Consider the following 26,158-nt stretch of genomic DNA (forward strand, 5'->3'; position numbering starts at 1 on the left):
ATTTTAATTTGGTACTTTTGGTTTGTTTGTTTTGGATATTTGATACATTTAAACTTATGTTTTTATTTCATAACTATTTTTTTTTTATAATAGATATTCTTATGGAGAATCCTTCACATCACTCAAATAGTTCAAGTTCATCATCATCAAGTGAAGATGAAGATACAAAGTTAGAAGTGACAAGAGTTTAAAAAGAAGATTGGTTGTGTTGTTGCTCAAATTATTGAGTGACTCATCCATTAATAAGGAACGAGTCTCTACTTCATCATTTACAGGTTCACTTTTCATTCAAGAGCTTTTAAATGGTTCATCTAGCACATGTTATGAACTAATGCGGATGGAAAAACATGGATTTATTTCTCTATGTCACATGTTTCGAGAAAAAGGATGGCTTGTTGACAGTAAACATTTGAATGTTGAAGAGAAAATGACCATGTTTCTTATGACTATTAGTCATAATCTTCGGAATCGATTGATTAAGAATAGATTCCAACACTCAAGTCAAACAATTCATAAATACTTCCATGAGGTTTTAGTGGCCATGGTGAATTTCTCAAAAGAGATGATTACTCCTCCATCATTCAATGATAGTTCAAATGGTATCTCCAATCGTCGGCTAAGACAAATTTTTAAGGTACATTATTTTTTATTTCTAATTATTCATATCATATTTGTATTATTCTCATATAAAAATAATTATTTATATTTTAAAGAATTATTACCATGTAGGATGTTGTTGGTGCAATTGATGGAACTCTTATCCATGCATGTATTCCCACTAATCAACAAGTACCTTATCGAGGTCGTGGGAGAGGAGAGTGTTTTCAAAATGTTATGGCACTTTGTGATTTTGACATGATATTTAGGTTTGTTGTTGTTGGATGGGAAGGAACAACTCATGATTCAAGAGTCTTGACAGAAACTATTCGTAACCTGCAACATAATTTTCCAATGCCCCCATCAGGTAAATATTTTATTTTCATTTTATTTAATATAATTTGTATTTATTCATTATAATAATCAACTCAATCCTTTTTTTTTCAGAAAAATATTATTTAGTAGATGCAGCATACACACACAGTCGAGGTTTTATGGCACCATATCGTAATGTGCGCTATTGGTTGAGTGATTTTCGTAGTGGTGGTAAAGCTGTAGGAAAAGAGGAGATATTCAACCAATGTCATGCAAGATTAAGAAATGTCATTGAACGTGCTTTTGGTGTTGTTAAGGCGCGTTTTCCAATCTTGAAGAGAATGACACCTTATTCGTTTACTACTCAAACAAAAATTGTCATGACATGCTTCTCCATTCACAATTTTCTTCAACAAATCTCAGTTGCGGATAAATTATTTTCTGAATATGACAATGAAGTGGAATTGGAAAGTGACAATGCCAATCAAAATCAAAACTCAACTACAAGCAGTTTTTTTGCAGCATCTGATCAAGAATTCATGCAACAATTCCGAAACCAAATCACAAATGAACTCTTTCAAGTGTTTAGTTAACTTGTCATTTTTAGCTTTTTACCATTGTAAGAAATGCAATGTTTAGATATTAGCATAAAATGTGATGTCTTCGGATATTTGAAAATATGTACTTGAATTGTTATGTTTTTTCTTTAATTTGATTTAGGTTTTTATCAATCCATTATTTTTCATATTATTAAGTTTAAATATTTTATTTTAATTATATAAAAAATAAATATATTAATTATTTTTTGTAAGAATGATAATGATAAATTATTTATTATAAAAATTTTATTATTTGGAACTTTTTAGAAATAAGTTAAATTATATTTTTTTTAATACATTAAAATATTAAGATATTGGTTTTCAGCATAAAAAAAAAACAGCTTAATACTTAATAGAAATAAAATTTTAAAAAAACAAACAACTTAATGCTTAATGCTATTAAGCATTATTTAGTATTAAGTTAAAAAAAAGTTCTATTTAGAATTAAGCCAAAAAAACAAATGCCACCTAAGTGCCGGCCTTTTGATTGGATGTACATGTACATATATGATATATATATTTATATCTATATATACACATGTAGGGTCATCTACAAAATATGGACTTTGAACTGCAACTTCTTACATAAAATTACCTCCCAGCAGGTTTAGCAGATTGTCATTGTGTTTTAACTTTCTTCCTTAAAACAATCTTTTGCATCTTATATGAATGTAGATCTGTACATCATGATATAAAATAACCTCTGTTTGTAAGCCAGTAAGTGACTGCATTCTGTTTTGGTCTTCTCCTCTATGAAAAGTGAACAATGTTCGGAAAAAATTAAGGTTATATTTTGTTTTAGTAGAAAAAAAAAATATTAAGAAAAATAGTTTTTCTATGTCCGATTTATATAAAATAAAATTAAATATAATTAAAATAAATTTAAAATTTATATATTTTTAAATTATTTAATTTTACTATTCAAAGAAAATGTATGAACTAATTTATTAAATTAATTTTTTTTTTCTTTTTTTCTATTTTCTTTTTTTCATATTTTCTCTCAAATTTTTTGATAATCAACTATAGCTTAAAAATATTGAGTTTTTTTTTTCTTTGAATGAAATATTAAAGCAAGATGTTATGATAGTATAATATTCATTCAAGATTTTTTTTAGATGGTTTATTAAAAATGAATCACTTTTTAAGGATTATTAAAATAATATGTTTTTAAAAATCATTTCCATTTTTCAAACTAACTTCGCCAATACTCCAACTCAACAAAACGACATCGTCTTGCTGGGACATGGAAAACGACGTCGCTGCATGCCGGAACTCAAAATGGATTGTGTTCTACTCGTTGCCAAACACCCTGGAAATCAGACATAAGTATTCCGATACCATCTTGTCCAACCTCAAATCATTTCGCTGAAAACATCGTCCCTCCGAACACGCACAAACTCTGATACTGCGAATAAGAAAGTTGAAAATGGTGAAGGGCGGCCGAATGAACACGGCTGACGTGGCCGCGGAGATCAAGTGCTTGCGACGATTAATCGGCATGCGTTGTGCCAACGTCTACGATCTCTCTCCCAAAGTACTTCTCAATCCACTCTGCCAAACCCTAATTTAATTGCAATCCTCTGTTTGTTATTTTCCTTCTAAACAAACATTTAATTTTTACCTCTTCATTATTTTTCTTGTTTTTGGGATAATTGTGTGTTTGCTTGTTCATTTACATTGCTGATCACCACCTGTTTGATGAATAATCTGAGTTGAACGGGCCTTTGTAATGGTTTTTGTGAATTAATTGAGTTGGATTGTTGTGTTGATTTCGCTATTTACAATTTTTATTTTTATTTTTGCCAGACTTATATGTTTAAGTTTATGAACAGTAGTGGCGTCACTGAATCCGGAGGGAGCGAGAAGGTTTTGTTGTTAATGAAAAGTGGTGTTAGATTGCATACCACTGCATATGTTCGGTAAGATTTTCCCCAATTCGAAAAAATAAAAGTTAGGCCTAATCTTGCCCAACCTTTCCTTCAGTTTTGTTGCCTGGAAAACCTTGGAAAATAAAATGAAATAAATTTGAATTCAAGTTTTCTGTTTTATGCTTCGAGAGGGTTTTATAAGGTATACTTCACTGAGGTTTTATGTTAACTTGGGACCCAAGTAATGAAAAACTTTTAAAGTTGACAATGTTTTCTAGCCTTTGTTCAGCAACCAAACAGAGCAAAAGGATAGGAAAAGAGTAGAATGGCACTGTTTTTAATACCACAAGTTTTTGCTTACTGTTCATATTTTCTCACATCTATGGGGACAAAAGTATGACTCCATCTGGGTTTACACTTAAATTAAGAAAGCACATATGCACAAGAAGGCTAGAGGATGTGCGGCAGCTGGGATATGATCGGGTATTACTCCAGGGGATGTTTGTTTATGCTTGTCATTTTCTCTAACTTATGTAGTGTATATTGACTGTGTTGTTTCTGATCATGATTTTTTTTGTTTAACTATTTTTTTCTCTTTTTCAGGTCATCCTTTTTCAATTTGGACTTGGTGCCAATGCACACTATGTTATATTGGAGCTGTGTGCCCAAGGAAACATTCTCCTTACAGATTCTGAGTTTATGGTCATGACTCTTCTTGGATCACACAGGTTAGCAGTCCATCTCTCATGTTGCATTTTTTTTTGCTCCTTTATGCACATATTTGTATACAAGCACAACTATTTTTTTTTAGCAAGAACTTTTGTCCTTCTCTGCCAATTCATGTGTATTAGCTGTTGAGTTTAGCACATACATCATGGTATGATGAAATTATTGATGTTCATGCTATGATCTTATTGGTATCACTGGTGAAAGAGTGAAACCCTCGATAAATTTCATTTAGAAGAATTAAACAAAACATCAAATAAAAAAGGGTTATATATACTGTATCCCCTTGACCTTGAGGCATTTCGTACTTTGCCTCCTCACATTCAAATACCAAAACTTGTCCTCAAATTTGCTAAACAGTTTGGACCATGTTTATTTTATCTAATTAAAAAACCCAAATGCACTGCAATTAAGTGACTATTATACTCTTACATTTCGAGTCTTAATCCCTTTTAGTGATTATACATCAAATTTTGGGTCAAGTGCGGTACATGGGAGTTTTTTGTTAATGAAATAAACATATCCAAGAAAACATTTGGGGCGGCAATTGTTGGATTTTGAACGGGAGAGAGTAAACTGTGAAAGCCCTAAAGCTGTAGCAGAAAAAGTGCATTAAGCGAATAAAAAAACCATTTAGAAGAACCACTTTTGAAGGAAAATTAGAGGCTGAGTGCTCTGGAAAAATAGGGGGAGAATAATTGCTCAAAATCCCTCTCTCTCTATGTGTGCGTAGTTTAAACAAGAAAGTAAAGGAGAGCAAGGAGCAGCTTGTGTCTAAAATCTCATCTGTTTGAACAGGAGGAAAGAGCTTATGAGGTGGCCAATTTTCTTTGGCTTGCCCAAGGCAGATCGCCTTTTAGCATCCTTGTGCATGTAAATATCCGTAGTCTTAACACCCTATTCCCATATTCAACTTCTTTAACTAGCTACCATCAATCACATGTATGCAATGGGTATAGGATGTGTTGATGGATTGGGGTTGCACAAAACCTCAATCCAAGCCCAACTTGAACTTTTCTAATATGAGTCAAAGCGTAGATGCAAAGGAAGTTGCCCAAGAACAACCACTGCTTGAATTGGCTTGTGTTTAACCCTTCCAAGTTGAGACCATGTTTGCTAGCTCCTAATGGCCTTGAAGATTTCCTTCCTTAACAGGGTAAGTTTTTTGCTTAAATGTCTATAGAATTGAATTTTAGCTACATGATAACAAGTTATTTACAACAGAGATGATGATAAAGGAGTTGCAATCATATCACGCCATTGGTATCCAGTTGAAATTTGTCGAGTTTTTGAGTGTACTACCACTACTAAGTTGCAAGCAGCCCTTACATCTCCCAAGGAATCTGAGAGCAATGAAGCAGTCGAGGCCAGTTGAGGGTGGAAATAAAGTGTCTGATGCACCTAGAGAGAAGCAGGGTAACCGCAAAGGTGCGAAGTCATCTGAGCCAAGCAAAAATACTAATGATGGTGCTCGTGCCAAGCAAGCGACCTTGAAGACTGTTCTTGGAGAGGCACTGGGTTATGGGCCTGCACTTTCTGAGCATATTATTTTGGATGCTGGTCTGATTCCAAACACAAAAGTTACTAAGGATAGCAAATTTGACTTTGATACAATTCAGCGTTTAGCCCAATCTGTTGCTAAGTTTGAGAATTGGCTAGAAGATGTTATCTTAGGTGATCAAGTTCCTGAAGGTTATATTTTAATGCAGAATAAAATTTTTGGAAAGGACTGCCGCCCATCTCAACCAGATCGTGGTAGCCAGGTTGTGGATGTGTTTTTTTTTAAATTTATGTATGCTAATCTAGAGCAGAACTGTCATTTCCTTCCCTTTTTGCTTTGATATGATATAATCAAGTTCCACATATGTGTGAATGTAAACATGTTTGTTTGGTTTACCATTAGAATAGTGTTATTCATTATGTGTTTTAATACCCTTTGCAGATCTATGATGAATTCTGCCCAATTTTATTGAACCAGTTCAAATCAAGGGAGTTTGTAAAATTTGAGACTTTTGATGCTGCATCGGATGAGTTCTACAGTAAAATTGAGGGTCAACGATCAGAACAACAACAGAAGGCAAAAGAGGTCTCTGCCATGCAGAAACTCAGTAAAATATGCATGGATCAGGTCTTTAAATTATTGTCTGATATTTGAAGCCAATAGAATCATTTCCTTCTTTTAAGAAGAGTGGTTTCACATACTTTCTAGCCTTTCAGCTAGTTGCTTGCTTGCAACTATGTTATAGTGACTTGGGCTGCAAGCAATGAGAATCTAGCCAATGCATCAGTGGTTGTATGGGCATGCTATGGTCATTCTCTCTTTACATGTCAAAAGGTTCTCTGCTAGAAATATTATTCAGTATTTTATGATCATTGCCATGTGTTATAGTCTTTCAACTTGATGCTGTAGGAAAATCGTGTGCATACACTGAAGAAAGAGGATGACCGCTGCATTAAAATGGCAGAATTGATAGAATATAACCTAGAAGATGTTGATGCTGCCATATTAGCTGTCCGTGTTGCTTTGGCAAATGGTATGAATTGGGAGGATCTTGCCCGAATGGTGAAAGAAAAGAAAAAATCTGGAAATCCTGTAGCTGGCCTCATTGACAAGCTTTATCTTGAGAGAAATTGCATGACACTGCTGTTGAGTAACAACCTTGATGAAATGGATGATGATGAAAAGACACTTCATGTGGATAAGGTGTGGTGGCATGATGCAATTTTTTTTTTTTTTTTGCATCTTACTGCGTCATAATAACAAAACTGCTTATGTTTACTTCCATTTGAAGGCATTCATGCAGATTCTAAATTACCATTAAGCTTATCTTGTTGGATGTGACATATGCTAATTTCCACTCTGGTTCACACCTGTCTGATCAAACAAATTACAGATCATGTAAAGCCCATATCTTTATTCTTCAAACTTGTCATCTCTTTTCTTTTCACTTTCTAGGTAGAAGTTGATTTGGCACTTTCAGCACACGCCAATGCTCGGCAGTGGTATGAACAGAAGAAAAGGCAGGAAAACAAGCGGGAAAAGACTATTATAGCTCATGAAAAGCTTTTAAAGCTGCTGAAAAGAAGACTTGCATCCAGCTTTCACAGGTAGCTGAACATTGCAGTTGTTTTTCCCCTTTGATTTATTTTGTACTGATGCTATTTTCAAATTTTTGAATCATTAAATGCAGCTGGTCCTGAGTTATTGGCCCTTGGTATTATGTTACATGTGTGCTGTGAGGAGAGTTAGTACTTAACCATATCTTTGCTGAACATTCACAGGAATGGATGATTAGGACCTAAGTTGAATGTTTATTAGCATCTAGTTTGATTTAAATGATTTGAACAACATGGTACCCTTTGTATACTTCCTGTGTACCTTGTTGCGTTCTTTCTTTGGCACGTGTTTATAATATCTCACCATTACTTATAAAAAAACTAACAACACACTTGCCTCTCAGCACCAGAAGAATTATGAAGCATTATTTTAGTTTTGTTTTTAATTATTGGTTGAGCTTAAATGAACCATTAAGTTGTCTTTTCTCAATGGTCAAGTGTCTGAATTTTCTCATCTATAATTGTGCTGGAAAAAACCGTTGCCACAATTTCACACATGTGAAAAGTTAACTGGTTTGAGAAATTTAATTGGTTCATCAGCAGTAAGAATTATTTTGTTATCAGTGGACGTGATGCTCAACTGAACGAGATGATTGTCAAGCGTTATATGTCAAAAGGGGACCTATAAGTAGATTTTCTCCATTAATAAACAAATTAACTCTTAAGAAGAGAAAAAGGGCAAAAACCTTTATCTGTATGGGGAATATATCAAGGGGAAAAAAAGAGACGAAAAGGAAAGTGGCACTGGAAGTTAAGAGAGTTAAGGAGGAAAAAAATGAGGCCCAATTCCACCCATTACTATGCCACAAAAAAAGAAGTTTCAGATTCATACATTTCAAATCAACCAACAACAACTCCTCATCAACATTTTTGTTTTTCCAAAGGCACCTAAACACCTGTTGCAGAATACTACTCCACTACTCTTCCTCATAACTCCTATGACATGTTAATCCAACATTGACTCTCTATAAGTAGATATTATTTTATAAAATCTCTTTCAAATGTTTCTGACAGAAGGATCCTTTAATGATTTACACAAAAGTTTAACATGTCTTAGGCCAAATATTCAACCAATAAAAAGATTTATTGTGCATATTCATTAAATATTGGTAAGTGATAGTCTGTTATTTGGTTTTGTTTTTTGTGTCTGTTGTTGTAGTACTTATTTTATTTTAGTTTGGTATTTTATTTTATTTTTTATTTTTTATTGGACACTTTCTTTAGATGAGAAGACTCAGAAGAGTTGTGTAAAGACTTCGAATTTCCAACTTATTGTAATACAGTCATCAACATTTTGGTGAAAGTATTTCTGAAGCTTATAGGCTTTAGTTATCTTTCTAATGCCAGGTAATTTCTTCTTCATCTATTTACTTTGTGGAAACCACCTCAGTCACACTTATGTATCTTATTCCCATACCTCTGCAATTTGAGATTTAATAGACCTGTTTCTCCTATTAACATCAGGGGAGGCCTTTTCTGCTTTATGAATTAATCTTCAAAAATGTTGATTGTAAGTTGTACTTTCTTGTCTCTTTTCATGTCAATCATGTACATTGGTAGATGTTATAGTTGAAGAATAGGGTTTCACGAGAATAATTTTCTTTCATTGAGATTATTCTTTTATAGAGTTTACAACATATACAAATCCTTCAAATTAGGAAACTAAATCACTGATTAAAAGGAAAGAATAACTCCTAACAATTACTTTCCTAAAAATACAAAGATTGACAACTAATAAATAACTTACAACTTTACAAAATTATTTCTTTCCATATCAGTTTCGGTTTTCCAACACTCCTCCTCAAGCTGGCTTAAAGATATCTTCCATAGCCAGCTTGCCAACTAGAAAATCAAATTGCCTTTTTTGTAGTCCTTTGGTGAAGACATCAATCACTTGTTCCTCAGTAGGGATATAGGTCATACAAACCAATCCGTTGTCTATCTTCTCTTTAATGAAATGCTTGTCCACTTCCACATGTTTGGTGCGGTCATGGAGAACCGGATTGTGAGCTACTAAAATTGTTGCCTTGTTGTCACAATACAACTTCATAGGAGATGGACCTGTCATCTTTAACTCTTCCAGTAATCTTCTTATCCACATAATCTCACAAATACCATGAGCTACAACTCTAAACTCAGCCTCAGCACTACTTTTAGCAACCATGTTTTGTTTTTTACTTCGCCACGTGACCAAGTTGTCATCTACAAATGAACAGTACCCAGAGGTGGACCTTCGATCCACTATGCTTCCAGCCCAGTCTGCATCGGTGTAGGTTTCAATTTGTAGGTGTCCTTGTGACTTGAACAAAAGACCTCTACATGGTGTCCTCTTTAGATACCTTAGAATCTTGTAAACAACTTCAAAATGCTCTGGTCTAGGCGCATGCATAAACTAGCTAACCATACTCACTGAGAATGCTATGTCAGGGCGTGTATGGGATAGGTAAATCAATCTCCCAACAAGTCTCTGATAACGATTCTGGTCCTTCACATTCTTGGTTTTTGTAGGCTGCAGTTTTACATTCGGCTCTATAGGTGTTTCAGCAGGCTTACATCCTAACATACTTGTCTCATCAAGAAGATCAAGAACATACTTCCGTTGATTTACAAAGATACCTTCTTTGGACCTAGCAAACTCCATCCCAAGAAAGTATTTTAATGCCCCCAGGTCCTTAATCTCAAATTCCTCAGCAAGTTTCCCCTTCAGCTTCTCTAGTTCATTGCAATCATCCCCAGTTAACACAATATCGTCAACATACACAATTAAGATGACTACTTTACCTTCATTTAAATGTTTGTAGAATATCGTGATCTGGTTGACTTTGAGTATATCCATAATGCTTTATTACTTTGCCAAAGCACTCAAACCAAGCTCTAGGCGACTGCTTAAGTCCGTATAAAGACTTCTTCAATTTGCACACTTTCCCAACTCCAAAACTTTCTTCAAAACCTGGTGGAGGACTCATGAACGCTTCCTCCTCTAGGTCTCCATTAAGAAAGACATTTTTAACATCCAATTGGTGTAAGGGCCAATTGGAATTTACTGCAAGGGACAACAAAACTCTAATTGAGTTTATTTTAGCTACGGGGGCGAAAGTCTCTTGGTAGTCTATCCCATAGGTTTGAGTAAAACCATTTGCCACAAGTCTGGCTTTGTATCTCTCAACACTTTTATCTGCTTTACTCTTTATTGTAAACACCCATTTGCGCCCTACAACTTCTTTTTCCCTTTGTAAATCTACAACCTCCCAAGTGCCATTCTTTTTTAAGGCACTCGTTTCCTCAAACATTGCCAATTTGCAACTCGGTTCATCTAGTGCTACTTGAATATTTTTAGGTACCACAAGTTTTGAAATATTTGTAGTGAATACTCTATAGTTGTCAGAAAGGTTACTATAGGAGATATATTTGGCAATGGGATGTTTAGTGCAAGCTCGGGTTCCCTTTCTAAGAGCAATAGGGAGATCAATGTCAAGGTCCTGTGCAGGAACAATTGGGGCTAATCCTAAACCGGGTTTGGGTGCAAATATTTCTGGACTTGGACCAAAGTGTGATGGTAAACTTAGATCAGTAACAGAAGAAGAAGAAGCATGTATATGAGTAGGAATAGAAGAAGGGTTACCTGAGACATTTAGAGAGCCATTGCCTAGGGCTTTCGGTTGACCATGTGCTGGGATGATCGGCTGGTCTTTACTTCTTCCAGGGACTTTTTTCCTTGAATAAACCACAGGCTCAAGATTGTTTCTATTTTTTTCATTCGTAGTATTTCTTCTTCTGACAGACCAATTTCAGATTCGGATTCAATTGGCTTAGTTTCTTTATTTTCTTTTTCAAGAGAGATATCAAGAATTACACTAGGCAAAGGTTCAACAATTTCCCAAAAATTTGGTTCCACTAATTTCTCCCCTTGAAGTAAATTTTTGGTAAAATATGAGACATTTTCCATAAAGGAAACATCCATAGTTGTGTAAAAACGTTTTGTAAGGGGATTAAAACATTTGTAACCCTTTTTATTAGGAGTATATCCTACAAAAACGCATTTTTCTGCTCTTTGGTCTAACTTAGATCTTGACCTTTTTGGAATGTGTATATATGCAGTGCAACCAAATATTTTCAAGGGTAATTCAGAATTAATTTGAGATTCTGGAAATACCTTTTTCAAGCACTCCAAAGGAGTGGTATACTGCAAAAATTTTGTAGGCAGCCTGTTGATTAGATATGAAGCAATTAGTATGACATCCCCTCATAAGTATTTTGGAATATTCATGTAAAACATCATAGCCCGTGCTACTTCTAACAAGTGTTTATTTTTACGTTCAGCTATTCCATTCTGTTCAGGGGTATCAGAACACGAGGATTGATGTAAAATTCCTTTCTCATTTGAAAAGGTTTCCAAAACTTTATTAAAGTACTCAGTCCCATTATCAGATGTCAAAATACTGATTTTTGTTTGAAATTGGTTTTCAATTATTCTGTAAAATTCTTTAAAAATCCTTTCGACTTCAGATTTTTCCCTCATTAAATATACCCAACAAAGACGTGTATGGTCGTCTATAAAGGTCACAAACCATTTTTTTCCTGAAATTGTGGTTACTTTTGAAGGTCCCCAAACATCACTGTGAAAAAGATAAAATGGTTTTGATGTATAGTAGGGTTTTGGAATGTAAGTTTTTTGTTGGCTCTTTGCCAATAAACAACTTTCACATTGAAATGATAAAGGATCAACCTTTTGAAATAACACTGGAAATAAATGTTTTAAATAAGAGAAACTAGGATGACCTAATTTGCAATGCCAAACCATTATTTGATCACGAACAGAAAGAGAACTAATACTACTTGGTTCTTGAGCAATTTTATTACTAGGTAAATTATCCTCGAAATAATAGAGACCATTGATTATCCTAGCACTGCCAATCGTCTTCCCTGAGCTCTGGTCTTGAAAAATACAATGGGATTCATAGAAGATAACACAACAATTAGAATCTCTAGATAATTTGCTAATAGACAAGAGATTACAAGTAAGTTTAGGAACATGGAGAACATATTTAAGATCTATTCCCTCAGAGGTTTTTATTAGACCTTTTCCTGCAATAGGTGAGAAATTACCATCAGCTATCCGAACCTTTTTATTTCCAGGACACGGTGAATAGGATTCAAACATGTTTGAGGAATTGGTCATGTGGTCGGATGCTCCAGAATCGATTATCCATGGAGTAGATTTAAAACGACAAGATAGAGCATATAATTCATTACCTGTGTGTGCCAAAGAAACACTAGAAGTACCGGATGTCAAGTTGGATTTCAGCAGTGCAAGAAGATGCTCCATTTGCTCAGTAGTGAAGGGGCTGGTCTCAGCCTCATTAGCAGTAGGAATAATGGCTCGGCTTGGTTTTGTTTCCTTTCAAATTTGCAGGTTTCCCATGGATTTTCCAACAATTCTCACGAGTATGGCGAGGTTTGTTGCAAAAATCACACCAAACCCGTGGTCTTTCATCTGATTTGTGCTGAAACACAGCAGCTTTATTATAGCCTCCACTCGTGGTAACCAAGGTTGAACCTTCAATAGCAACTCCAGGTCCCTTCTTGCCCAACATCACATTCCTTCGACTCTCCTCTTCTAACTTTTGAAAAAACTTCACCAATTGAAGGCAGGGGTTGTCTTCCAATGATTCTCCCCCTTACCTCATCAAACTCAACATTAAGGCCAGCCAAGAACTTGAAGATCTGATTGTCTTCCATGGTCTTCTTATGATGAAGTCCATCCTCGGTAGATTTCCACTCATAGGTGTTGAAGAGGTCAAGGTCTTGCCAGATCCGCTTCGAGGAGTTGAAGTACTTTGTGATGTTGTCCTCCCCTTGTTGTATCTTACCAAGTTTGAGGGTTAATTCAAAGATCTGTGATTGATTCCCTAAATTAGAATACATTTGATTTACATTCTCCCAAAGCTCTTGTGCTATTGGATAGCACATGTAATTAGAGCTAATGTCTTCTTCCATAGAATTCACAAGCCATGACATCACCATGGAATTCTCAGCATCCCATATAGCATAGTTCGGATCATCCACTGCAGGAGCCTTCTTTTCACGCGTTAGGTAGCCCATCTTTCCACGTCCTCTGATGTACATCCGAACTGATTGAGACCATCTCAGAAAGTTGTCACCATTCAAGCGAATCGTGGTGATTTGGATAGAGTGAGATTTCGAGGTGGTAGGATTGATTTTTGAAGAATCAGTGATGATGGGATTGTTCAGAGAAGGTTGAGGAACAGTAGTGGACTCGTTTGAAATATCCGACATGGTTTCAAAGAACAGGGATTGAAAGAGAGGAAGGAGGAGGATTTCGGCAAGCAAATTGCGAGCTTTGATACCAAGTTGAAGAATAGGGTTTCACGGGAATAATTTTCTTTCATTGAGATTATTCTTTTATAGAGTTTACAGCATATACAAATCCTTCAAATTAGGAAACTAAATCACTGATTAAAAGGAAAGAATAACTCCTAACAATTACTTTCCTAAAAATACAAAGATTGACAACTAATAAATAACTTACACCTTTACAAAGTTATTTCTTTCCATATCAGCTTCGGTTTTCCAACAGTTATTAATTCTTTGAGTTATGAAATGGGATTTAGGAATTTAGGATTAAAGGGAAATATGATTTCTATGAAATGTGTCTTATCTAATTCATAGACCTCCATGATTTCAGCTTTTATCAGCTTGCTGTTATCCCTCAGCTGATTATTGTTATTATGGAATATAAATTGATCCAATAATGTGGAGTCTTAATATCCCTCTTTTTAAAAAAAAAAAAAAAAATCTGAAATCTTAATGTCCCTGTTGTTTCTTCTGATATTGCTCATTTGATTATGAATTAGGTATATCCATGCAGATCCACATGGAGCTTCAAGTACTGTGATCAAGAACCACAAGCCTGAACATCCAGTACCCCCTCTTACTTTGAACCAAGCAGGATGTTTCACTGTAAGTTGGTCATCTTTCAATATTCTTTTGGTATTATTTCATTTTATTGTGTCTTAAGGTAGGAGTGAACAGCATATATGCACTTTGAATTATTTAGCTTACAATTTTTTTGTAAAATAGGTTTGTCACAGCCAGGTGTGGGATTCAAAGATTGTCACAAGTGCTTGGTGGGTTTATCCTCACCAGGTCAGTAAAACTGCTCCTACTGGGGAATATCTTACAGTTGGGAGTTTCATGATCCATGGGAAGAAGAACTTTCTTCCTCCACACCCTCTTATGATGGGCTTTGGCTTGTTATTTTGCTTAGATGAGAGAGCTCCTTGGGATCACATTTATATGAAAGGCGGGTGAGAGGTGAGGAGGAAGGGGCACAAGATTTTGAGGAGAATGAATCTCTTAAAGGAAATTCTGATTCTGAGTCAGAGAAGGAAGAAACAGATGAAAAACGTACTGCAGAGTCAAAAAGCATAACGGATCCACCAACACATCAACCAATATTAGAAGGCTTTTCTGAAATTAGTTCTGCTCATAATGAATTGACCACCTCCAATGTTGGATCCATCAATTTGCCTGAAGTTCCTCTTGAAGAGAGGAATATGTTGAATGGAAATGATAGTGAGCATATAGATGATATTTCTGGAAGACATGTTTCTTCTGTCAATCCACAACTTGAGGATCTCATTGATTGGGCTCTTGAACTTGGATCTAATACTGCATCTGGTAAGAAGTATGCTCTTGAAACTTCTCAAGTTGATTTGGAAGATCACAATCATGAATACAGAAAGGCTAAAGTCAGAGAGAAACCTTATATCTCAAAAGCTGAAAGAAGAAAGCTGAAGAAAGGCCAGAAAACCAGTACTTCAGATGCAGGTGGTGATCATGGAAAAGAAGAAATGGGGTCTCTAATTGAAAGGGGGTTCTCTATATCTTTAACTCAAGTTTTGTGTTCCATTTTCATTTGGATTGCTGATTGATAGCTTTTTGGTTTATTGTTTGGGGCTCTCGGTGTCCATGTGGGATTAACACCCATAGATGCTAAATTCTGGGAGTAATGTCTCAAATTTTTTTATTTATTTTTTGTGTGTGTGCAGATTTCGCTTTGGATGCTAGCTTTTACTCTTCTTTAAATCTAGGCGTGTTCTGGGCGTGTTCCAGGTTAGTTGCCTACTTGAAACCTAGTTCAAAAAAGCTGTCTGTATTAAGAATTCATTTCCTGAATAAGGCTGAGGATGGACTGTTTGCCTGTGGGCTTTTGTTTGGGCCAATATTTGCTTGCGTTTGTGATTTGGACCGATGCCATTGGGCTGGCTTCTTTAAGCTTAGTAGAAATTTTATTTCTGTAGTGGGTGGGACTTCCACTTTTGTTAAAGTTGGGTGACAGTCTCTTGATAGGGTGGGTGTCTTTGGGCATGCAGAGTGCATGTAGCCTATTACGTGTTTACCCCTCTTCAATTTAATGCACTTTGTCAGGGACTTAGGCCTGTTTGGTTATTGTTTTCGAGAATTGTGTTTTGTTTTTTAGAACAAAAAACACCAAAAACTCATTTGGAACTTTAATCACTTATTGTTTTTATTAGTCTGTGTGTTTCCAAAATGTTTCTTTTTAGAGAACAAAAAAAACAAGTTTCCTTTGTTTTTTCCACTGTTTAGAGAACAAAAGGAGCATCCCTATTCTCCATGTTTCCAATCCTTTGTTCTCACATTCCCTATTGTCACCTGTGAAATAATCCTCCTCTGCCTCATCTTCTTTTGTTCCAGAACTTCCATCTACATCAGAGAGTATCTTGTTTCCATTAGTCCCCTCATCTTCCTCGCATCTATCAGTCGCAAAATCCGATTTGCTTCTATTGGAATTATTGACTTCGTCAATGCCATCATCAATCCCAATTTCTATTATCAAATTCCTTTTCTGGGTATAATCCAAAACTCCCTAAGAGGGTTTGATCAGAAGATAAAGATAGTAGAATTTGCTGTTTAACTTAACATCACAATAGAAACACCTCAAATTTACTTCCCCATTTTCCAGAATCTTCTCATCATCACCCTGAATCATACCAATCTGCTTCACCCATGGAATGAAAGCGATCTTCAATAATTCACAATAATCAAGTTGTGATGAGGATGAGCAATCCTCACACATATCCTGTAATTCAACCAATTTTCGATCATTCGAATAGCATCCAAGTTTTGAAATCTCCGCAATGTGGGTTTCACACAGAAGATAAGAGAAAAAAGAGTTGAGAAAAAGGATCAGAATCCATTCAAGAACATCATAGATGAGAATAAGCGTGATCTTGTTGGTGTTTGGTTCCAAACTTGTTTACTGCCATTGATGATGATGATCTATTCTTGATATTCATAGAGAGAAAAGCAGAGACTATTTAAAGAGATTATGAAAAGCATGCATTTTAGTTTTCTTATTTGAGAATTTTAGTTTGGTATCAGTATGTATCTTAAGATGCATGTCTTAAAACGCTCCAAACTGATGAGTGTTTAACTTTTTATAATCCTACGTCCCCATCTCATTGTCACTTTGCATCTACTAAAGAGTTGGTTTTCTTATTCTTACATTTCTACAAATGCAATAGGATGTTATGATCCGACCAACACCAGAAGCCTCAGTTCTTGGGCCTAGCCTCATAAGTTTTTTTCTTATTATTTACAATATGCAAATGTCCTAATTTTATGTGAAAGGGCTGCAGTACTTGGTTGGTTTCTATTTGCTGTTAAAAATGTGCATCAAACTAATCTTTTCTCATTTTGGACAAGAAACTATGCCTACTCTCTTTCTATTGGCTTGAAAAATGTCCATCAGACTCACCTTTGACAGGAAACTATACCAGGTTAGTTGGCTCCCTCCTTCATCACACTAAAAAGAAAAGCTGATGTGCTAGAGATGCAATTTGGACAAAGATGCTTATGTATGTTATGATTCAACCTTCATGTCATGCTCCTAATTTGTTCCATTGTGCGTCTTAATGTTGGTAGACATTACAGCAAACTTTGGACTTGAGGAGACCCCTTCCCTTGCCTGATGGTGTCATTATAAATGGCCAGAACTAGTTCATCCTTTATTTAGTATATGAAGCAAGCCAGAACCTACAAGTGTACGTCTAAACTGCTATTCAAATGGAATAATATTTAGTTTTCCCTGAAATGAATGGGGAGTTGGTACACTGGTCTACAATGATCTATCCTGATCTCCTTTCCCTCTGTTTTTCATGAAGGTGGAATTTGAAAACAAGTGCAGCCAGACCCAACCATTAGGGGTCCTAAGATATTCAGATCACACAACATCTGACTGGGCAGCCAAATATTGCGGAATTCAAGGGCGAGGCGGTCAATGCACCTTGTGATGGAGTTGTGTGCTGTGGGAGTTCTTTGATAAGAGTTATCATATATAATGTATTTGCTGTCATTCATTAATAAGTTTTATTTGAAAAAACTTGTTGAATACTCAAATTAATATTTGAATCGAACTTGTTAAATGCATTTAAAATTCAAAACCGACTCTTATGGTTTTCGGATAGCAATCTAAAATAATGTTAAGTATGACTAACATGATCATCCATCTATATTTTAGGAAATTAGGCAAGATTTTTGTGTAATAAATTTTATTTTCAAGAGTATGTTAAGTACTAAAATTAATATTTAAAATTCAAATATAATACTTAAGGCTTTATGGATACCGTCATTCATCAATATTTGAGGACAATAGAGATTTCCACATAAATTAATATTTAATTAAAAATTAAAATACTATAATCATCAATTTTAAATAACTTATCAACAATGATTCCAAAAATAGGTATATAAAGAAAAAAAAAATCCTCAAAAGGACAAAAATGGGTTGGCCAATGCAAATTCGAGGTTCACTAGCCCAATGATCCAATCCACAATTTGTCAAAGGTCAATTTAATGTGTAGCCCAAAGTTTGAACCAAACTTGATCAGGCTTCGATTGACGGTTTAACCGGTGGACTGTCTACTTCAATCCAATTTTTATTTTAAAACATTGGATTTTACCATATAAGTGTCCATAAATGGATCATCTCTAATTTTAAGCAGGTACAAATTTTCAAACCTAACTTATGGAATATTCGAAGTTGACATCGTGAGTGGAATAAAATTTATTAAAATCAAACTTAGGTTTTGATATTAATTCAAAACAAATGATGGTATCAGAAGGAAGGATGGAAAGAGTAGGTAGACTACTAAATAAAGGTTGTCATCATTTCACCTATTAAATGAAGATTTTAATGCATCTTCTTAATGGGCTCAACAATATTTACTTTTTTTTCTTGGATGCTCCTAATATATTCATTTCTACATATAATTGCATTTATTGTCTAATTTATATGGAATTATCTAACAATATGAAAATCTTCACATAATTAGTATTTTTATAATCTTTATACCGATTATATTTTAATATATATTTTTATTTATTTACTAATGAAAATATAAATGGAAGATATTTTAGTTTTTTCATTTGACAATTAAATTTTTAATCAAAATTTTTTATTTACAAATTGAGTAATGTAAAAAAGAAAGCTTTAAACAAAGAAATGAAATAAAGCGAAATAGAGAAATGAATTCATAATTTATGAGGCATTTAGAGTGAAATTTATCTAATAACAATAAAGACTTTCAAGTAATATAGTATGAAATTATTAGCAACATTTTAAATATAAAAAAATTGATAAATGCTTTGTCAAGATGGTCGAAACAAGAAAAAATATTTCTTTTTTTGGGCCAGCAAATTGGTATAATTTATTGAAACTTACATATTTGAAGTATTATTTTTGTATTATTTTCATTCAAATCTCAATTTTAAGAATATTTAAATAATAATCAGATTTAATAGTAAAGTTAAATAAAAACTTAGAATTGTACATAATATATTTGACAGAAATAATATTATTTTTTTTAAAGAAAAAGTTGTGAGCTTGTCTACGGATTTTTTAATATATTTGACAGATTTAGGGTGTTAATTAGGAGTATTTTAAGATGCATTATCATTTCTTTTGTTTGATCAGATTAAGGTAGGTGGGTGGTTATTCGGACAAAAATACCCTTCAATCCAAGAAATTATACCAAGCAACTCAACTAATTTTCCTTCCTTTCTCTACAGTCTACTGCTTTGTCTCTGTCTTCCGGCGCCAACACAACTTCTCGCCTTCTCGAAAATCAAGCTTTCAAACTCCTTTTCTTCACTATTTTCTTTCGTTGCACAACCCTTCCCGTATTCTGTTGTAGCTAACCTCCCATATACCAGAGAGAAAACTCCTCAAAAAACCCACAACCTATTCGTTTACCAGTTTCCTTCTCCCTTCATACCACATTCACTCCTCAACCCCTCTTCCTTCAAACCCCAGTCGAAAAAAACGGAAGCTTCAGGCTCCCCTCAAATACCCATGAAAATTGTCTAATAAGAGAGGGTTGTGCAACTTTCCATTAATTACAAATTTTAGGAAAAAGAAAATGTTTCTTTCGAATCACAAATTTTAGTTATTGTTTCAATGGAATATATCATTTTTTTTAGGAAAAAAAATGTGTTTCATAGTAATTATTTATCTTTTCTAACCTATACAAATATTTTCACTTAGGGAGTGTGCTTTATGCGTGTATTTCCATTAATTATAAATTTCAGAAAAAAAAAATGATTCTTTCAAATCACAAATTTCAAATATTGTTTTAGTAGAATATTTCATTCTTTCAAGAAAAAAAATATTTCTTTCATATCACATATTTCAACTCTTATTTTTAGAATATTTCATTAATAAGTACTAACAGATTGCAAAGCTAAATACTTCTCATTAATGAAACAACGTATAAATACATATCCAAGAGTGGTTGAAGATCCTACAAATTAAGAAGGTTACAAACTGAATCCTATATCTATGGATGATAGATAAATACAATTAAATACATTTGAATAAGCTGATATGAAAGACTAAGTCAAGCTGATATGAAAGACTAAGTCAAGCTGAGATGAATAACTAAGTCAAGCAACTGATTATCTCTATTATGCACCTTCAAGATGAAGCTCGGGAGAGAAGTCCAATCTTGTGTTTAAGTTGAAGAAAACGTTGTCGTGGAAGTGGCTTGGTAAGAGCATCTGCAAGCTAATCTTCATAGGAGACATGGGCTACACGAAGAGCTCCATTTTGAACTTGATCCCTGATAAAATGAAAGTCCATTGCAACATGCTTCATACGGGAATGAAAAAATGGATTGGAACAGAGTTGAGGGGCCCCTATATTATCACAGTAAATGACAGGGCAGGAGGAAAGCGAAATACCAAGATTAGTCAAGAGATAACAAATGAAATTAAGTTCAGCAGCTATATTTGCAACTGAGCGATACTCCGCCTCAGTGGAGGATCTAGCAACAGTCTGTTGCTTTTTAGAACTCTAGGAGATCAGATTTTTACCAAGATAAACAACGTAAGCACCAGTTGAGCAAAAAACGTCCTTGTCCCTTGCCCAATCAGCATCAGAAAAGGCTTGGAGATTGAGAGAGGTATTTGAGAATGCATGCAAGTTGAGAGTAGAGTCTTTGTAGAGTTGTAAACCATCATCAACGGTGCCAACAAGATAACGTAGTAGGCGTTTGACAAAGGACCAATATGCAGTTGTTGGGCAGTGCATATATTGGGACAATTTGTTGACAGCAAAGGCGATGTCTAGTCTTGTTATGAGCAAATAATGGAGACTCCCAACTACCTGGCAATACTCAGTGGGATCAAACAGAGAAGAACCTGAGTTTAACATGAGAGTCGGACTGGTTGGGATGGGAGTAGGAATAGTCTTGGCATCTTGCATCTTGGTTTGAGTGAGGAGATCCAGAATATATCGCCTTTGTGAGAGTAACAAGTCATGTTTGTTTGGGACAACTTCCACACCCAAAAAGTAAGTTAGTAAACCAAGGTCTTTGATGGAAAATTGCCGAGCAAGGATGGCAATGAAGTGATTAACTTTGGTATCATTATCGCCTGTGAGAATTAAATCATCAACATAAACAAGGAGATACATAATGTGGCCATCAGCATGAAAGACAAAGAGTGATGTATCAGCATATGAATTCTGAAAGCCAAACTATAGAAGAAAGTTTCTGAGTTCATGGTACCACACCCGAAGGGCTTGTTTCAGGCCATATATTGCTTTGTTGAGTTTGCAGACATAAGAGGGGTTGTCATTATCAACAAATCCCGGTGGCTGTGCCATGTATATATTCTCTGATAGATGTCCTTGAATAAAGACATTATTAACATCAAGTTGCTTTAAGGACCAGCCACGACTGACGACGATACTGAGAACAATGCGGACAGTAGTTAGTTTTACAACGGGACTGAATGTGTCGTGGTAGTCTATTCCAGGACGTTGGTGGAAGCCTTTGCCACCAATCGGGCCTTGAACCTGTCAATAAAGCCATCATATTTGCGTTTAGTTCTAAAAATCCACTTGCAACCAACCAGATTTTGACTGCTATCCGGTGGAACTATAGCCCATGTGCCATTCTTTACTAAAGCATCATACTCTTCAGACATGGCTCGACGCCATTTATGATCTTTGAGAGCTTGGGTCAAGGTGGGTGGTTCATGATCATCACTTTTGGTTAATTGAGTGTGAAAATTCGGTTTGGTGATGGGTTTGCGGATATTATTTTTGGCTCTAGTAGTCATGGGATGGGTGGGTTGTGGCTGAAGCTGATGTGGGCTTATATGTGTTGATGGGTGTTAGGGATTGTGGGGATGTGAAGGTTCACGTGATGGTGATGGAGGTGATGTGGCAGGCAGGTCTGGTGGTGGTGAAGCGGCACTGGGGGATTGTTGTTGAGCGTCCACGACAGATGACGGATTGAGTGGTGGTACTAAAGGCAAGTTGGGAATGCGAAGGGGTGGTGGAAGCCAAGTAGCAATGGAATCTGATGGAGGATAAGAGGAAGGAGCAGAGATATGACGGAAGGGAAAGACAAACTCAACAAATTTAACATGCCTAGAAACATATATTTTAGACGTGGATGGATCAAGGCAGTAGTAGGCACTCTGAGTTAAAGAGTATCCAAGGAAGACACATGGTTTGGATCGAGTGTGGAGTTTGTGGGTAGTATATGGTCTAAGCCAGGGATAGCATAAACAACCAAAAATTTTGAGTTTTGAGTAATTAAGAGTTGTTGTAAAAAAAATTTCATAAAGAGAGGAAAGGTTCAGTATGGGTGTTGGCATGCGATTTATTAGGTAAACTGTTGTGGCTAGGGCATAAGGCCAATAACTTAAAGGAAGAGATGCATGAAAGAGTAAGGTTAGTCCAGTTTCTACAATATGAAGATGTCTACGTTTTGAAAATCCTTTGTGTTCAGGTGTGTGAGGTGGTGTAGTGAGATGAGAAATACCATTTGTTGAAAGAAAATGGGCAAGGGTAATATATTCACCACCATTGTCCGAATAAAGTGTTTTGATGGTTTTATCAAAGTGTTTCTCAAAAATTGCTTTAAATTAAATAAAAATATCTTTGACTTATGACTTTTATTTAAGAGGATAAAACCAAATATATTGGGTGAAGTGATCCACAAAAATGACATAATATTTTAATCCATTATTTGATATAATAGGAGATGTCCAAACATCAGAAAAGATAGTTTCAAGGGGTTAAGAAGAGACAATGGTGGATTTAGAAAATGACAATTTGTGGCTTTTATTACTCAAACAAGCATTACATGGAAAATTATTGGATAATGAAGAAGAGAAATCAAATTTATTTTTGGAAACAATCTGTTTCAGAATTTTGAAAGTTGGGTGTCCTAATCTTTGATGCCACTCAGATAAAGTTGTTTTGCGGCTGGAAAATGCAAGCAAAGGTGGAGATATCGGCCACTCATAGACGCCATCTTTAGTGTTGCCCTTCAGAAGTGTTGTCCTCGTTTGAATGTCCTTTACAAGGAAAGCAGTTGGTAAGAATTCAATGGAGACATTATTTGAGGTACAAAATTGAGAAATGGAAATGAGATTCTTTTTCATAGTAGGAACACAGAGAACATTGTTCAATTTAAAAGTGTTATGAGTTGTGTGGAGAGAGGAAGAACCAATATGAGTAATGGAGAGACCCGAGCCATCACCAATCATAATGTCATCCGAGCCATTGTATGGAGTATGCATGGAGAGATTGTGTAGATCAGTTGTAGCATGGTGAGATGCGCCACCGTCGATGAGCCAAGATGTGTGGTTGGGAGTGTTGGAGGCATAATGGGCTCTTGGTTGCCATGGGGTGGCAGAGGGATTGTTCGAAGCAGGAGAAGGACTATTGGATGTCTTCAAATTGATAAATGATAGTTTTTTCATTAATTCTTTCATTTGCTCATGTACAGAGTATATATAGAGGGTAATCACCATTCTAAGAATGAGAAAGAATGATATAAGGAAATAACAACTAATATCCTAATATCTCAATATTCCTAATATCTCAACTTTCCTAATATCTAAACATTCCTAATATCTAAACATTCCTAATATCTCAACACTAAATGATATAAGGAAAGAATGATATAAGGAAAGCATTCCTAATATCTCAACACTCCCCCTCAAGTTGGTGCATAGATGTCACACATGCCCAACTTGTCTAAAAATTTTGAGAACACTTGACTTGAGATAGCTTTGGTGAGGATATCGGCCAATTGATTTTCTGATCAAATCTTAGGCAATTTCACAATCTTATCATCCAACTTTTCCTTAATGAAGAATCTATCCACCTCGACATGCTTTGTACGATCATGTTGTACTGGATTATGAGCAATGTCACATGCGACTTTATTGTCACAAAACAATCGGATTGGTTGCCTAGATAGGCAACCTAAATCCTGTAAGAGAAGTCTTAGCCATAATGCCTCACAAAGTCCTAGAGCCATACCTCTAAATTCCGCTTCTGCACTTGAACGGGCGACGACATTCTGCTTCTTACTTTTCCATGTCACAAGATTACCACCTACAAAGGTAAAGTAACCAGATGTAGATCGTCTATTATCCACTGCACCGGCCCAATCAGCATCAGTATATACTTCTATACTCTGATGATCAACATTTTTAGCGAACAAAATTTCCTTCCCAAAAGCATTCTTCAAATACCTCAAAATACGCATGACTGCATTCATATGTTGCTCTCCAGGATTATGCATGTATTGACTCACTACACTCAATGCATAAGCAAGATCTGGTCTTGTATAAGCTAAGTACATTAATCTCCCCACAAGTCTCTGGTATCTTCCCTTATTGGTTGATACTTGATTAGGCTTAACACACAATTTCAGACCTTCTTCTATTGGTGTATTAACAGGTTGACATCCCGACATTCCAGTCTCCTGTAAAAGATCTAAGGCATACTTTCTTTGAGACAGAAAAATTCCTTCACTTGATCAAGAAACTTCAATCCCAAGAAAGTATTTCAGAGGACCTAGATCTTTCATTTCAAATTCTCTAGATAGATAATTTTGCAGAGCTTTTCTTTCTTTAGGATCATTTCCTGTAACTACCATGTCATCCACATATACGATGAGTATCGTAATCTTACCATGTTGCTTTTTCAGGAACAAAGTGTGATCTGAATTACTTTGACGATAGCTAAAAGCTCTTATTGACTTTGTGAACCTTCCAAACCATGCTCTCGGGGATTGCTTCAACCCATACAATGACTTCTTCAATTTGCACACCTTCTAACATTGCTTTTCTAACACCATGCATCTTGGTGGAAGATCCATGTATACTTCTTCAGATAACTCGCCATGCAGAAAGGCATTTTTCACATCGAATTGTTGTAATGGCCAATCTAGGTTTGCAGCTAAAGATAGTAATACTCGAACTGTGTTGATCTTAGCTACAAGTGCAAATGTCTTTGTGTAGTCAATTCCATAAGTTTGAGTGTACCCTTTTGCTACCAGTCTTGCTTAACCAAAAAGGCAACAATCAGCAAGCCAAATGAATTGGAACAAAAAAACTCTAAGTTAAAGATATAGAGAACCCCATTTCAACAGAGTCGACCCTAGCCAAAGTGAGTCAAAATAGAGAGCTTGAGGATCTCGTTTCCTCTTAATCTAACCAGATGATCCGAAAATTTCTTGAGCAAACGTGATAACGTCCTTCGATACGACGTGGATAGTGTTCGCCATCATAATCGGATTTGTTTTCGTAGTAGCATTCTTTCTCTTCATTTTGCTATAAGGATTTGTCTTAGTAGTCTTCTTCCTCCTCGAAAAGCCCTAACGTTAATTTTCTTAGCTCATTTTCTCAACTCTCACTGTAAATGTTGTACTTCCTAGGCCTTTCTACATTTTTAAAGAGGTGCTCTACTTTTACAGGTCTCTGATGAAACCTACTACTCCACTAAATTTATGGAGCTTTGACCCAAAATAGTACATTTTAAAAAAAAATTCCAAAAACTAACATTGTTTCCAAAATAATACCCAATTTAGTGCGTTTGTGCTACATAAGCTGTCATGTCATAAAACCGTAATTGGTGACTATGGTTTTATTTTTTTTAAATGTTTAGAAACCGTAGTCACCAACCACGGTTTTAACTTTAAGTTAAAAGCCGTAGTTGGTGACTACGGTTTTGACTTTTTTTAAAAATGGTCAAAGCCGTAGTCACCAACTGTGACTTTAACTTTATATATATTTATATATAACTTTAATTTTTTAAATAAAAATATTATATTATTTTGATTTTAAATATACTTATTTCATTATTTAAAAAATAATAATATATGAAATTAAATAATTGATATTTTTAATTTGATATAAAATATATTTTTTAATTTTATTAAAACAATAGGCACTATATTTAATATAAATATAAATATAATTAGTTAATTAAAATTAAATATAAATAAAATATAATAAATTATAGTTATTTAAAATAAATAAATTATAAATGCCTATTTAGAAAAATATATATATATATAAATT

The 26,158-nt window shown here is 35.0% G+C and overlaps 1 protein-coding gene and 1 pseudogene across 1 annotated transcript; both read left to right on the forward strand.

The window, feature by feature from the left end:
• Positions 1–96: 96 nt before the first annotated feature.
• Positions 97–1,505, forward strand: LOC132253742 (uncharacterized). The gene is made up of 3 exons (XM_059736662.1): positions 97–634; positions 730–964; positions 1,045–1,505. Exons 1-3 carry the CDS (start codon positions 332–334, stop codon positions 1,503–1,505), a joined length of 999 nt encoding a protein of 332 aa, XP_059592645.1. The 5' UTR covers positions 97–331.
• Positions 1,506–2,821: 1,316 nt separating this feature from the next.
• LOC100244860 (uncharacterized) lies at positions 2,822–17,713 on the forward strand (annotated as a pseudogene).
• The last annotated feature ends 8,445 nt before the right edge of the window (positions 17,714–26,158 follow it).

Source organism: Vitis vinifera, chromosome 5, assembly GCF_030704535.1.
Source record: "Vitis vinifera cultivar Pinot Noir 40024 chromosome 5, ASM3070453v1".
NCBI lineage: Eukaryota > Viridiplantae > Streptophyta > Magnoliopsida > Vitales > Vitaceae > Vitis > Vitis vinifera.

Coding starts and splice junctions, on each gene's coding strand:
- LOC132253742 (XM_059736662.1), top strand. CDS start 332: ATGCGGATGGAAAAACATGGATTTATTTCTCTATGTCACATGTTTCGA. Junction 635..729: donor GGCTAAGACAAATTTTTAAG/GTACATTATTTT, acceptor ATTACCATGTAG/GATGTTGTTGGTGCAATTGA. Junction 965..1,044: donor TTTTCCAATGCCCCCATCAG/GTAAATATTTTA, acceptor TTTTTTTTTCAG/AAAAATATTATTTAGTAGAT.